Here is a 15,204-nt window from a genome sequence, read left to right as displayed (position 1 = left end):
CGACCTCATTCTATATCTTGCCAAAATGGCCATTGGAATGACATAGCCCTCGGGGAGAGAGATAGAAATCCGTCGAGATTTCAGCCATAGACAAGGCATTAACCTCAAGAATCCTGCTGAGTGCATCGGCAATTCGATTGCTGGGTCCTTTTCTATAACGGATCTCAAAGTCAAACTATTGCATAAGCTCAACCCATCTAGCCTTCCGGCCTTTGAAATCACCCTGATCACAGATATAGCGCAAGGAGTGATGATTTGTCCATGCAACAAACGTAGAGCCATACAAGTAGTGCCGCCATTTCCTCAAGGCGTGGACTACGGTGTAAAGCTCCTTCTCATACGTTGGATAACGGATTTCAGCATCAGATAGCTTCTTACTTTCAAACGCAACAGGACGTCCATCCTGGTATAATGCCGCATCAATGGCATAATCACTAGCATCTGTCTCAACCACAAACGGTTTGTTAGGATCCACAATGTGCAATATTGTCGTAGTAATCACCAAGTGCTTTAGTGTCCGAAAGCTCTCGTCGAGACGCTCATTCCAAACAACAAGGGGATTATCTTTACAGTGAGGACCCGAAGTCTTCGGCCCTTTCACCCCTCCTTTTAAAAGTTGCGTAAGCGGAGCAGCAACTTTAGAGTAGTCCTTGATAAACTTGCGAAAGAATCCAATAAAGCATAAAAAGGACTTTACTTGGCGCACATTCTTCAGAATGGGCCAATTTCGCACTTTATCCAATTTTTCAGGGTCGACGCGAATTCCATCGCGAGTAATGATGTGACCCAAGTAAAGAAGCTCTTTCCTAAAGAATTCACACTTAGAAGACTTAGCGTAAAGCTTCTTACTTCTCAGTACTTCGAGAACAGCGCGTATATGCGCTAAGTGCTCAGACAAACTTAGGCTGTAGATCAAGATGTCATCGAGAAATACAACGAAGCTGCCTAGAAACGGTCTCAGCAGATCATTCATCATCTGTTGAAACGTAGCTGGAGCATTGGTCAGACCAAAAGGCAAGACCAAAAACTCATAGTGACCATAACGCGTATGGAAACCTGTCTTAGGAATATCTTCCAGTTTGATCCGTATCTGGTGATGGCCTGATCGCAGGTCTATCTTCGTAAAGTACAATGCTCCATGGAGCGGATCTATCAGATCGTCCATGCGTGAGAGCGGATACTTATTCTTGACAATGAGCTTATTCAACCCTTTGTAATCCACGCAGTAGCGCATAGTGTTATCCTTCTTTCAAGAAAGCAACACTGGCGCTCCCCGCGAGGATTTACTTGGCCGAACAAAACCCCTCTCGAGATACTCTTTTAGCTGTCGCTAAATCTCGTCCTCCTTGGTTTTGCTAAACCGTTAGGGTTGCTTTGAGAAGGGCTCACTAACAACCACCAACTCAATGCCATGATCTACTCCTCTCGAAGGCGGCAAGCCAAGAGGTAGATCATAAAAAAAAACATCCTTAAAATCTGTCATGATTTCTCGGATAAGGTTGAATTCATCCGAGTCCCCAAGTTCAACTAAAGAACATGATACATTTTTACGAAATTCAGTGACAGAAGTACAAAGCACTAATAAATCAAATCAAGCAGATGGTACACATTGATAAAAGTTAACATCAGAAGACTTTGTATCTTTATACATTTCCAAAGCAGTCACAACTGGTATTGCAAAACCATTAATTACAGAATTCTGATTACAAAGGACATAGATACATGAAGCATGTCCTGCTTAACAAAAACAAGAGTGATGTACATAGTCTATATACAAAGAGTCTTGTTTATCATAAAACCATGGAATTCCTAAAATAACATCTGCTCTGTCCAGGCACATGATGTGGAAATCCAGGTTCTCTTTGTAATCAGCTAGCTCGAGCAACAAATCTGGAACCATCCGATTCCATACATCCGTATCCTCGCCACGAGCCATCTTCACACGATACTCATGGTCACTGTCCCGCGTCCGCAGGCTCAATTTTTGCTCCAATTTTGCATCCACAAAATTGTGTGAGCTTCCATTATCAAGGAGTACGATCATGTTGTGACCATTGATCTTCCCAGGAAAACGGAGAAGATCGTGCTTACCCAAACACTTTGGTGCTAAAAGTACAATTAGTGCATTAGATGTGCGCTAAGTGATGGATTTCAACTTGAATGACATTAGCGTTACCTGAGATCTCGTGAATCCGAACCGAAGGACGACCTTGCGGTTTCTCTGTCTTCTTCTTCTTGGGGCAATCCTTGATTTGGTGACCTGTCTGGCCACATCCAAAGCAAGCCTCCTTCACTGCATCAGCAACGGAAGCATTTTTAGCTTTCTTCTTCTCCTGAGAAGATCTTGACGGTGATTTGGACTTATGCTGGAATCGGGGTCGCTTCCTCGAAGCGCCCTCACCGGATTGATGGTCTGCAGTTCTTTTCTTCTCATAATTCGCTCCATTTATCAAATGGAACGTCCTGGCCTTTCCCAGTGCATCCTCGACGTCACTCGGGGCTTTGTCCTTGATTAAGACCCAACGGTAATCTTCATGTAATCCCAGTAAGTACATGTGCACAGCGTGCATGGAATCCACCTTGCAGAAGGTGAGCGCTTCTTTGAAAACCATGGTGTACTTCTCAAAAGACAAAGCTTTCATCGAAAGATTCTACAGTTTGGCGTAAGCTTTCAAAGGATCCATTTTGGCAAAATCCCTCTTGAATTTCACACAGAAATCAGCCCACGTCATAGGCTTCTCTGTCATGTCGCGCCACCAGGTAAGCGCCTTACTGCGCAGATAGAGAGGAATCGTCTGAATCCTCCGTTCATCATGCTCCCCATGGAGGTCGAAATACGTGGTCCATTGATGCAGCCAGTTATTTACAGCCAATTCCGTACATTCTTTCTCCTCCCCTGAGAAATTTGCAGTTTTGTACGGAATCGTGGCAGTTGGACCACCCTGTGAATGCCCAAAAGCAGCAATCTACGTCCGCAATTGTTGGAGATGGGTTTCACCCTCGGAAATGCGCGCAGTCGTCGATTGAGCCGTATTTTCCAGAGCGATAAGTCGGGAACTAAGCCCTTGCACAACCCCTTCGAGAGAGGCCAAGCGAATGTTCGTCTGAACGTTCGCGTTTTCCAGAGCCGTAACACGCTGGTCGAAGCTCTAGAAAGTACTCGTAATCCATGTGTAGAGAGCATGCGTGAATGGAATTTGAACATTACCTGGCGCGTCATCACGCTACACATCCGAGCTGGAAGAATCCATGGCGAAGTTCGTGAAATTTTCACACGAAACTGGGACCTTTGCTGCACTTTTCGATCGCGAAAAGTTGTACTGTGAGTAGCTCTACGCGTCGGCGTGAGCGTCTGAAGGCGAGTAGGTGATGGCGGGAGCGCAAGCAGGTGAGAGAGAGGAGCGGTGGGAGAGAAGCAGAGGGCTGAAAACTGAGTTTTGCTGCCCAAAACTCACTATCTGTAAGAGATTTTTACAGAGCCTCCAAATTTCATACTCTCTTAAAAAAATACAGGCCCTTTTTTTAAAATAACTCAAGTGTCCTTGGTTACTCAAACAAAAGGCCACCCGGTATAATAAAAGAATAGGGCAACGTTTTTGTAAAAAGAAACAGCACAAGGCCTAAAGGCTGCCAGCGTTATAAAACAAATCTGCAGAAATGGCGTGCATAGAGAGAGGGGATCACGATGCATGCTCAGAAGGAATAGGATTCAAGGCTTGTGCCCACCTGTGCCCAATACACGAGGGCTACCCACCTCAAATGCCAGCATGTATAGGATTGTCCACGCTGGAAAATCAGCCTGCGCTCCTTCTGCTAAGCATCAGCGCAGCTCTCTGCCGTCGTGAAACGAACACCAGAGAAACTCCCTGCTGACTTCCAGAGCCAGGCGGAGAGAGGTAGCGCTCTCTCTCTCTCTCTCTCTCTCTCTCTCTCTCTCTCTCTGTACACTACACAGAAGAGGAGCACAGAGAAAGATTAAAGCTTTCATTCGCTGAATTTAGTCTAAAGTCAGCAAATGAATAAATAAATCACTATTTTTCATCAAAAATCAGCAATAGTAATAAAAATCCACCGATTTTCAGCACTCTGCCTAGTAAATTGCTGAATTTTGTCAAAAATCAGCGAGAAGCACATTAAATTTCACCTGCAAACATGCTCATGAGAAGAAAATAATCAGTTAAACAATTATTTCATGAGAACTTGCATGAAATGGTAATTATCCGACTCTAACCAGCCCGTAGGTGTGCACATGGTCCATTCCATAGCCAAGCTGGCTCTGATACCATGAAACGAACGCAGGGAGTGGATCTCCCGGCTACACAGACCTCTTACAGGCACGCGTCGGACGAACCACCCGACCATAGCCACCATCCGGCAGCTCCCCCGTGCTAGGGCCAACGTCCGAGGACGTAGGTGTGCACCTATAAGACCGAGCGTCCCATACCACCCAGCCCCACCTCCTCAAGGTGACCTCGTGCAATACTAGCCTCGTAGGCTAACCACTAGCACTCTGCCAGTGGGGGTCGATAACTGCAAATGAGGCCTTGACCTCCCTTTTATAACAATGGTTGGCCACACTGGCCGTGTTCACACTACGTCCGCCCGGACACCGGACGTCCATCCCGACGGCGTCTGGGCCAGATCCCCTCTCCTGTGAGCGGGACATAACAAGTATGGACCCTTTCTTTCTCCATGTTTTCTCCTTTCCCCAGTGGCAGTGTGGCCCTATAGATTTGGTTACTTTCTTGCCCTCTTGTGAGCTTGTCAGTATCAGTTGTGGGACAGTTTACGATCCTTGTCAGCTAGTCTACACCAGTTTTGGGACAACTTTGCAACCTTCTGTGGACAGTTTTCTTGATTTGTCGAGATCGTTTGGATGACAAGTTTGCACGTAGTGTCGGCAATTAGTGGGGACATCTAGTTCTTACTCCCGCAGTCAGCAACATTTGGATGCCTCTTCCAATACATCCCTTTGGAGAGCTCCAACCTTGGGGGCAAGCCTTCTTCAGGTGTGCAGATTTGGCCACGGCTAGCTAGTATAGCAAGTTCTTTCCTTGCAGGTTTTTTTTGTCTAGCTTCTTTGGCATGTTACAAATCAGCCCAAGCGTTCTTCACAGGCTAGTTTCCCGAGCCGGTTCCTTTACTCTCTCTTCTGAGTATTGGAGTTATGTTGTGTATTGGATATTGATTGCACAAGTTTAGTTGTGGACATGTTCTCTTCAGCACAAGTACAAGGGACAGTTTTCAGATATAAGATTTTAAGGAAGCAAGTTACAACAGCGGGTGTATATGTGCTCTTCCGAGTCTGTATGCAGTTTGGCATATTGTATTGGATTGTACCTACAGGTTTGATCTGGGCAGATACAGAGATATGGTGGACATTTGGTTTGATCTCAAGGAGTTTTCTTAAGTACCTAGGTCTTTTTGGAACCCAACGGCTTCTTTGGCAAACATGATCCTCAGGCGACGACCTTTCAAGTCTTCCTATTCTTCGTAGTCCGAGTTTACAGGTGGTGTATTCTTTTTGAGTCTCGAGCTTCATGAGATTCAAGCTTTGTCATTCATTTACAGAGGAAGCAGTTTTACTCCACGTTGTCTCAGATTTCTTTCTGGTGGTACTCATTCTCTTTTCCCAAGGTTGAGCAGGAGGGGGACTTCCTGTCTTTGGGGGAGTTCTCAGCTTTAGTTCTTGAGCTTTCAATGTCAGTGTTTGCTCTATTCCGATGTGGGTTGAGTCACTTGCTACCTCAGAGCGTATTTTTGAGGATACTTCTCTTTCAGAGGGGGCTTCCATCTTCAGCCGACTACCGGTGCTCCATTCAACGGAGTACCACGCATGGTGTCTTTCAGTCCTAGGTTTCCCTTGCCCATTTCTTGCAGTTTTGGATGGTGTGTTTGAGTTGGCAGATGTTTTCTCTAAGCCATTTCGGTGGTTGCCCCGTCTTTCGGATTTGTGGTGTGACGGTTGCTCTTCACAGTGCACCCAAGTAGTAGTTTCTATGCCTTTAGGTCTCCAACTTTTGTCTTTGGACAAGTTGTGTCCTCCCAAGCGCCTTGGCGGATTGAATATTTTGGATTTGCGCACTCATGTTCTAGCTCGGAAAGCTATGTTGTTACCAATCTTGGTGAAACGAAGCAACCTTGGACACTTATGGTGTCGCATATGTGTGAGCATATTGTTACACCATCCTTTGGTCATTGGCATCCAACATATTGGGAGGTTATTTTTGGGCGGCTTAAAAGACACATTCCAGGATGCCCCTTTACCTCTTCTCTCATTGTGGACTGGCAGGTTGTCACCTCGCATATGCAATGGCATGGCCGCCAACACCTTTTTGGCAATTCCCTTCGGTCGAAGAGCTTGCATTGGAGCAAGACTTTCTCCTCGACTTTAGCTCAAGGCTCTCCTTGTCATGCCTATTTTCTATCGCAAAAAGGAATATACCAGGTGCATAAAGTGGTAGATGATATTGGACATGTTCTTTCATTTCCTGATGCGGCATCTTGCTTTAGCTTGGGGCACCATTACTCTTCTCTTTGGCGGGAGATTCAGAGAATGCTTGCTGATTTTTCCCCCCTTCCTCCTTTGAATGTGAAGTCGCGTTTTTTTTATTGGCAGCTTGCTGACTTGAGGTTGGATTGCATTTCTGCTGCCAACGTTTATGCTCTAATGCAATCTGATGCATGGATTGTGCCGCATGGGAATCAGTTGTGGTCCTCTCCGAAGCAGCCTTATGGTGGAAGCAAACCTTGGCCGGTATATGGCGAAATCAACTACCTTGAAGGAACGTATTTTCTTGTGGTGTGCTTGGTTGGAGTTTTACCTATTGGCAGCTTGTTGCGTGCTCGGCATATTGCGTCTTCTCATTGTATCAGATGTCATCATATTGAGGAGACTGTGCAGCACTTATTGTGGGGTTGTCACTGCTCTTAGTCCTTCATTCAGCAGGTGTCGACTGCTCTTCGGTTGCGTTTTCCCTTGACCACTTTCCATAGGCGGTTTTGGCTTTTTGGGGAGCTTCGGTCTCTGCAGTCTCAGTTTACAGTCTTTTTTGGTTGGGTCAGATTTTTGGTTCTGTGGACCATCTGGCACCACCGCAACTCCTTGATGTTTCAAGGCATTGCTATTGACCCATTCCCCTACTTCAAATTTTCGTTGGGTCAGGCGTTGCAGTTTGCTTATTATGCTGGAAACATCACTCTTGATGCCTATCTTCCGAGAGAGTGGATTTGTACGCACTCTTTGCTAGAACTGATTATTTCATTCTTGGCCTCCCTGTTGGCCACTATCGTTAAGAAATTCTCACACTGAAGATGTTGATAGATATTTTGTTCAGCATTCTCTCTTGCATGAACCCACAGCACATATGCTGTTATCGAGTTGATGATCACCAAACCATTGCTTTACAAATGATGTTCACGAAGCTCACATACCTGAAGCACAAGGGTTGTGCCCACATCCGCGCAAGTGTGACCACGTGAGGTGATGTCGTATCTCAGCTCGAAAACCATAGGATGTGTGAAAGGATGCATCAATCCTTGGGTAGCTGCTGCGAGAGGCGGACTCGGACTCTGTGGTGTGCGCATTTAGCAAAGTTGCAATTGAGGGGGGGAAACTCCCGTTCCTTTGCCGCAGAGCGCGGCAAACAGACATCATTTTGCAGGCGATGGCTCTGTGGGCGTTACCAGGGTTTAGGGGGTTTTGCAAGACTCACGATGGCATGGTAAAACAACGAGGCATTGTGCATGTTGGTTAAACTCGACAAACAACATGGAGACATCTACCTTGTTGTAAATGGATGAATGCAGCGACTTTAAACAATTATTGTGAAATCTTAATAAAAATGCAGTACATGGATTGAGATCTATGTACCTTGTCATGAAAGGGGAAGGAGAAGTTGTCAGCAGCAAGGATAAGATGTTTGCAAAGCAACATTAAGGGTCTTTCTCGAGAAAAACTACCACATAAATCAAAAGCACCAAGTCTAGGGGGAAATCACCGAAAAATTGCCAACACCCAAAAATTGGAAGCTAAATGTCAAGAGAATTACAAGGAGGAAGTCTGGTGAAATTGCCCAAGGAACGTGGATCGCCATCCATGTACCCTTTTCAACAATATAGATTGGCCGCTTCAATTGGGTCACAGAGGGGTAGAACAAACACAAGAGCAAAGCCAAATCACAAAGGGATAGTCCACTAACACTAGCAATGCTAACATTGCCTGGAAAGTGCACCAAACTTAAGATGCTCAGATTTGGAGATTGGGAAGTTTAACTGCCAAACTAAAAACATATTACAACCTAGAGCTCAGGACCATCTGAGGGTGCTAGAAAACCAAGAAAAGGGAGGTGGAAAATGATCAAACCACTGGCAAAGGAAGTCAGAAAATAGAGCGAGTGCAAAACGTGCAAAGATATAGACAAACACACTAAAAAGGGATAAACTTGTGCTTTTTAAGTCTGAATTTGCATTAGACTTCTCCAATAGGCTTAAAATAGTGTGCATGGATCCCATCCCCAAACTCAAAAATTGATGGATAGCAATCCATGGTCCCCCATCAAAGCTAGTTTTGACCTCACAAATTTAACCTTGAGAATAACTACATGCAAATATCATGCTTTCTCTTTGATTGAAAGTCCAAAACCCTATCAAAAGCCACATTTTGTGTCCAAAGCCCAGAAAATTGCAAAATTGGGCTTGAAATCCCAACCAGTGATCCAAATAGCAGAAGGTGGTACCCATAAGATCTACTTATCATGTTGAACCAAACCATATCTTCAAAAGTCAATCTGGCCAAAATTGATGGATCATGACCTATGTATCTTCATCTCAAGATAGCTTATCAATTCTTACACTTGATAGTACTAAGCTAGGCTTACTCGTGAATTTTGGTCAAATTTGGATAAAGAATGCACTAGTTATATTTATTTTTGTGCTATGGTCATCTACGACAATTGGATTTCAATCGTCAACTTTGCAGCAACTTTTCGTAGATTTTTAATCACCCAATTTTGCTAAAACTTTGACACAAAGTCCAAGCTCAAAGAGAGTGGGAAGCAGCTCCATATGAGAACAAACTTGATCTCCCACGAGTAATCACACATATCCAATAAAGAGCTACAAAAGTCACTTGCCAATATCTTTGTTGCGCTAAGTTCAAGAACAAAGATGCTAAGGTGGTCAGAGCCACTATATTCCCACAAGAGCAATGAAAAAGAAATACTCAAACCGGCCAATAAGGTACAATTGGACAAGATTACAAGCTACCGCCATGGGGGACTGACTTCTAGAGGGCACACAAGCTCATGAGTTCTATTTAGTATAATGGCAAAGCAACACTCGTAGATAAAGACCTCTCTGGTAACGGTGAAGATTATTGCAGAAACGATCATGGATGCTCTCCACATTCCCTTAGGTAGCCACAACCTACTATCAAGGACAATGCTTGTCGACAATGATAAAGCATTTTTCAAGCAAAAAGCACAGGATTTCACCTACCGGGATTTGCTATACTCGGAGATTAAGTTGGAACTGTCTTATCCTCAACACGTTCAAATTCCCAAGCCTCCATGATATATTCAGCCAAATATAGTTGTGGTCATGGCCATTGGGCTCTCAGAAAACAAAATAACCATATGTGATTTTAGCAGTTACCTGCTTGATGGAATCGTCGAAGCAAACCTAAAGGGCATTGTTTAGATCCTACACGAATTCTAGCCCAATGCTCACAAGGATTGCCTACAAGACACTAAGCATGATCGCTCAAGTTCCAATTGTCCCAACACAGCTATAGCTCATTTAAAAAACCAAGCACCATGAAAAGATAGTTAAAGGGTTGGAAACCACTCCAACAAAGCAGGCTACATGGGGCTTGAGTTCACAAGCTCCTGCCTCAAATGACAAGGAATCTATTTTTGACAAAGAGTCTAATGAAGGGCTGAAAGAAGATGTCCCATCTGAATACATGGAAAGTGAAGACAAAGGCAACAAGTCAAAAGGAGAAGAAAAGCAAACAGGGAAGCAGAAGAGACCTCAAATGGAGGCATGAAAACAAGTGCAAGAAGAATCAATCTAGTACAAGCCCAAAAAGAGAGAACTAAAAAGAAAAGCTAAGGAGCGGGTAGAGGCACCAAGAAATGGTAAACAAAGATGAACTCTTTAATAGCCCTACCAACTCACCAACAAGAAAGGCAACAACAATAGAGAAAAAGAGGACTACTCAACCCTCTACATAGCATTTGCAAAGAGCCCACATAGGACACAACATATGAACAAGATGTTCGAGAGCATACAACGGCTATTGAAGAAACTCCGAAAGACACTATTGTTGCTATCGCTACAAATCAAAAGGAAGATCTACAAGAAAGCCAAGAAGAAGATATGACATGCTAGATATCATCGAGATAAGAAAAAAAAAAGAATGCCATGTTGATGTGGTGGTACCTAAACAAACCACCAAGCTTGGAGAACACACTTCCAAAGAAGCATTCCACAAAATAATCAAAAGAGAGCACAAAAGATCTTACACAAGGAAAAGAATCGGATACAACCATGCCCTCTCAAGGAATCACCCAAGAAGAAGTTGATGATTTGGAGAGAAGGCTATTTGAAAAAGAGTTGAAGATGGTAAAAGACTTCGACGCAAGAAACAATGGAGCAATCGGAATTTCAATTCTTCTGCCATCATGGCGTCATTAACACAAGGAAAGAGAGCTGACGATTGCCATGAAAACTTACAAAGAAAGAGTGGTTGAAAGGGAAGCATTGGAAGACCAAGCTAGAGAGCTTGAGATGCAACGAGACAAACTATGAGAAGAGAGAGAGCAATTTCAAAAAGATATCCAAGAAGCATATGCCAACATCAAAAGTCTCAATGCTTGGGATAGTGAGAATCAAGTTAAGATGCAGAGACTTGAAGAGCAGAACGGGGATTCTAAAAAAGCCTATAAAAGTTAATAGCCTCGTATAACTCAGTAATATCTACTCTCACTACACTGCTGATGGATCTAGTAGCATAAGCATGTATGAAGATTGCTCCAAGCTCTCAACACAATGAGGAAATAGGGAGGATTACAAAGGAGCTCGAGGAGGAGAAAATACAAAGACAAATGCTTGTAAGTGGAATCATGGCCACAACCTCCCAAAATGAGGTAAATATCAAGGAGATGGAAGAGTAGATAACAAAGTCAAATTCAGATATGGAGTTACAAGCGATGCAACACAAGAAAGAATTGCAAGAAAAAGAGGATTCTCAGAGCACGTATTGAGATGCAAAGAGACAAATTATGCGAAGAGAGAGAGCAATTGCAAAAGATATCCAAGAATCATATGCCAACATCAAAAGTCTCAATGCTTGGGATATTGAGAATCAAGTCGAGATGCAGAGACTTGAAGAGCAGAACGATTCATTTGAAAATAAAATAAAATAAAATAAAAAGCAAATGTAATAAAATCAATAAAATAAAAAGATGCATTGAAAAACTGAAACAAAAGAATAATTTAATGGCTTCATTAAAACAAATTTAATACACACACACACACACACACACATATATATATATATATATATATATATATATATATATATATATATATATATATATATATATATATATATATATATATATATATATATATATATATAGAGAGAGAGAGAGAGAGAGAGAGAGAGAGAGAGAGAGAGAGAGAGAGAAGTCACATGCAACAGGGAGCAAGAACAGCTCAATGCGATTGCAAACTTGCAGACAAGGTTAAACTCTTTTGGTAAAATTTGAGTACATGTATCATGGCATTGATGCTATCTCAAGTCATGAGCTAAAAATACCAGGTGAAACCAAATCATAGCACTGTCCTATGAGCTTATAGTGGAGTCAGTAATGAGCGAGAGAGAGAGAGAGAGAGAGAGAGAAGTCACAGGTAGCACGGAAGCAAGAACATGTCAATGCGAGTGCAAACGTGCAGACAAGGTTAAGCTCTTTTGGTACACTTTGACTACATGTATCATGGCATTGATGCTATCTCAAGTTACGAGCTAAAAATACCATATGGAAGTCGAATCATGGCATTGCCTATGAGCTTACAATGGATTCAATAGAGAGAGAGAGAGAGAGAGAGAGAGAGAGAGAGAGAGAGAGAGAGAGAGAGAATCTGTGAAAAATGCGAATGGGCTATTTTTAGCACAAGCTTCACCAAAGCCTCCACCAAATTTGTATGTATTAAGAACATAGGGAACGTGTGTTGGTGGCAAGCAAAATGTGGTAGTGGCCCTTGAAGTAGTTTGCAATAGCAAAGGCTCCAACAAAATTCTTACAAGAGAAACATTTTAGATGGGTATCGAACTTCTATGCCTGCCTTTTGGAAGAATACAAAGCCCTTCAAATATTTATATATTTTTGTTTTGGCCATAGATTTGTGAGTTGAAGTGTTGTATTAACACAAAAAAGAATATACAGAAAGCCCCAAGCACAATCAATGCCTTCATATGGAGCCCTTCAAATCCTAACATTGCCAGCACACAGTGTGCATAGAGATTATATATGGTGTGTTAAGCACATCACGAGCCTTCATGGAGCACCCAACATCAATCTGACAAGCCTCGTGAAGTTTTCACTTTTTATAACAACCTTCCAATCATAGAAAAGACACAATTTACATGAGACTGTTGTGGTCCATTATAATTTATCCTTCTATAAACAACAAAAGAGTTAGATCTCATATATTGCTAACTATATGTAAAAGGGCATGTAAAGAACGTTTTTCTTGTTACAAAGACTTGTAATAATTCTATGTAAACTCATTTCTCTACTGGTATGTGACTCGCCTGTTTTGTTGCGGCTAATTAGAAGTAATGCTAAACTTTGTGACACTCTCCTTGACTGCTTAGAAAAAACCTAGGTTTAGTGTAATCCCAGCTACATACTTTGAGATTTATCCCTAAATTTTTCAACTTGAAGGTGAGAAAATCTAACGAATTTGTGTAAAAACCTTCAAATTTAGTGTAAAAATATTCAAATTTAGTCAATTTATCTCTAAAATTGCTCATATGTATGTTTGCCAAGTTTTAAAAAAAGGTTTTCTTTTTTTAGCAGTGTTCTCCTCCCACCTTCCCCCCAATGTGGCAACATGTGCAAAAATTCTATGTCCATTGATAAGGTAGTGCCAATTTATATATTATTGGATGCTTCATTATTAATTAAAATCATCTCCAAAGTTATGATAATGCAACTCTACTAACTATTAATAGTGACATCCAAGAAGGAACTATAATAGTGACATCCAAGAAGGAACTATAATAGAGAGAGAGAGAGAGAGAGAGAGAGAGAGAGAGAGAGAGAGAGAGAGAGAGAGAGAGAGATTGGAGATTGTGCTTTTGATGGAAGTGCCCATCTTTTTAAGGCTGATAGCATCCTCTCTCCACCTTGCTTACTATGGGAAAATTTTAATCTCTTTAAGAGAGGTTTTTCATTTGGTTTTTGGTTTTTCCAATTTTCTCATGTGGCTTATTATACTCAATTCTCACAGTTCTAGTTTGTTATTTTAGTGCCATCAAAATCATCCCCATTTGGGTATTCTTAGAGTTGTCTTCAAGTGATACAAATCAACCTCTTTTTGGAGAGAGAGAGAGAGAGAGAGAGAGAGAGAGAGAGAGAGAGAGAGAGAGAGAGAGAGAGAGAGAGAGTTTTCAAAATTACTTTTATTACGCAAATTGTTGGAATTAGGGTTGTAGAGAAACACACACAGCTTGGAGAAGACGAAGGAAGCTCAAGGCACACAATAGAGAGTGTGTTACTTAGTGTGCAATGGAAAGATAGATAGCCCTAGAGTGATGGGCGTATATACAATGCTCGGGGGAAAAAACCTCCTAAAGAGGGAAAAAATGCCCCGGCGGTCCTAGTGTGTTCACACACCACTACCACATGTATATGGTAACAAATCCCCCCTAGAGTGATGCGGTGAACGAGAGCTGGCACATGAGTAAAGGGAAGTGTCATGCCCGGAGGACAGGATTAGTCCACAAAGGGGAGTAAGCCCAAAGCTTTGCGGAAAGCTTCAAGCTTCTCACAAGACAATGCCTTTGTGAAAGATCTGCAAGGTTGTCCTGTGTTGGCACATAAGCCAAGCTGATCTCTCCTGCTGAGAGCCTCTCCCTGACATAGTGGTAATGCACCTCAATGTGCTTTGTGCGAGCATGAAAAACTGGGTTCCTCGCAACTGCCAATGCGCTCTGACTGTCAGTGTAGATAGTGTTGGCAGTGTCCTGTCCAACACCCAAATCAGCCATAAGGCGTCTGAGCCATACACACTCAACTGTAGCTGTGAAGATTGCCCTGTACTCAGCCTCACAACACGAAGTGGCCACAGTAGGTTGCTTCTTGCTCAACCATGATATACATGAACTGCCAAGCATGAAACAAAAACCACTTGTGGACACTCGCCTGTCAAAACAACCAGCCCAATCTAAGTCCGAAAAAGCATGTAAGTCTGGCGGCAATGATCCCCCCTTGGGATAAAACAAGCCAAGATGTAAAGTGCCACTAAGGTAGCGGAAAATCCTCTTGACAGCCTGCCAATGCTTAGACCCTAGGCTATGCATAAATCTGCTGACCTGTGAGACTGCAAACTGAATATCCGGCCTTGTGTTGCATACATAAATGAGGCAGCCAACAGCAGTTTGGTAAAGAGTGACATCAGCAGGATCGCCAGCATCATGTAGACTCAACTTCAAACCTGTTTCCATGGGAGTGGCAATAGGTTTGCAATCCTCAAGTCCAAACTTACATAGCAATGTCTCTATGTAACTTTTCTGACACAAGGCAATACCACCATCACACTGCTTAAACTGTATACCCAAGTAATGATGCAACAGCCCCAAATCTTTCATTTTGAAAGTAGCATTCAAATCAGCCTTAAATTCAGCAATATGTCTCTCATTTGGTCCAGTGATCAGCAAATCATCAACATAAAGAACCACAATGAGAAATACATCACCCTCACGCTTTACATACAATGTGCTTTCTGTTGGACTGTTACGAAAGCCTTGTTTGACCAAATGAGTGTCAGCTTTCTCATACCAAGCACGAGGAGATTGCTTCAACCCATACAAAGCCTTGTTACATTTGCACACTTTGTCCTCGTCCTTTTATGACAAAACCGCGAGGCTGCGTTACATAAACTTCCTCAAATATGTCACCATTCAAGAAAGCA

The 15,204-nt window shown here is 42.7% G+C and overlaps 1 protein-coding gene across 3 annotated transcripts in view; it reads right to left on the bottom strand.

The window, feature by feature from the left end:
* LOC147434938 (RHOMBOID-like protein 12, mitochondrial) overlaps positions 1 to 7,787 on the bottom strand; it is a 193,280-nt gene extending 185,493 nt beyond the window's left edge. The window contains exon 1 of one of the 3 annotated variants that reach the window (XM_086491312.1): positions 7,435 to 7,787. In XM_086491312.1, coding sequence (XP_086347438.1) covers positions 7,435 to 7,657 — 223 coding nt within the window. In that variant the 5' untranslated portion in view covers positions 7,658 to 7,787. The remainder of the gene's footprint in view (positions 1 to 7,434) is intronic. The other 2 variants (XM_086491315.1, XM_086491313.1) reach the window with 2 other exon arrangements.
* Between the last annotated feature and the right edge of the window lie 7,417 nt (positions 7,788 to 15,204).

Source organism: Adiantum capillus-veneris, chromosome 19 (genome assembly GCF_014529385.1).
Source record: "Adiantum capillus-veneris isolate H3 chromosome 19, ASM1452938v2, whole genome shotgun sequence".
Classification (NCBI taxonomy): domain Eukaryota; kingdom Viridiplantae; phylum Streptophyta; class Polypodiopsida; order Polypodiales; family Pteridaceae; genus Adiantum; species Adiantum capillus-veneris.
This window is presented reverse-complemented; position numbering and strand designations above follow the sequence as displayed.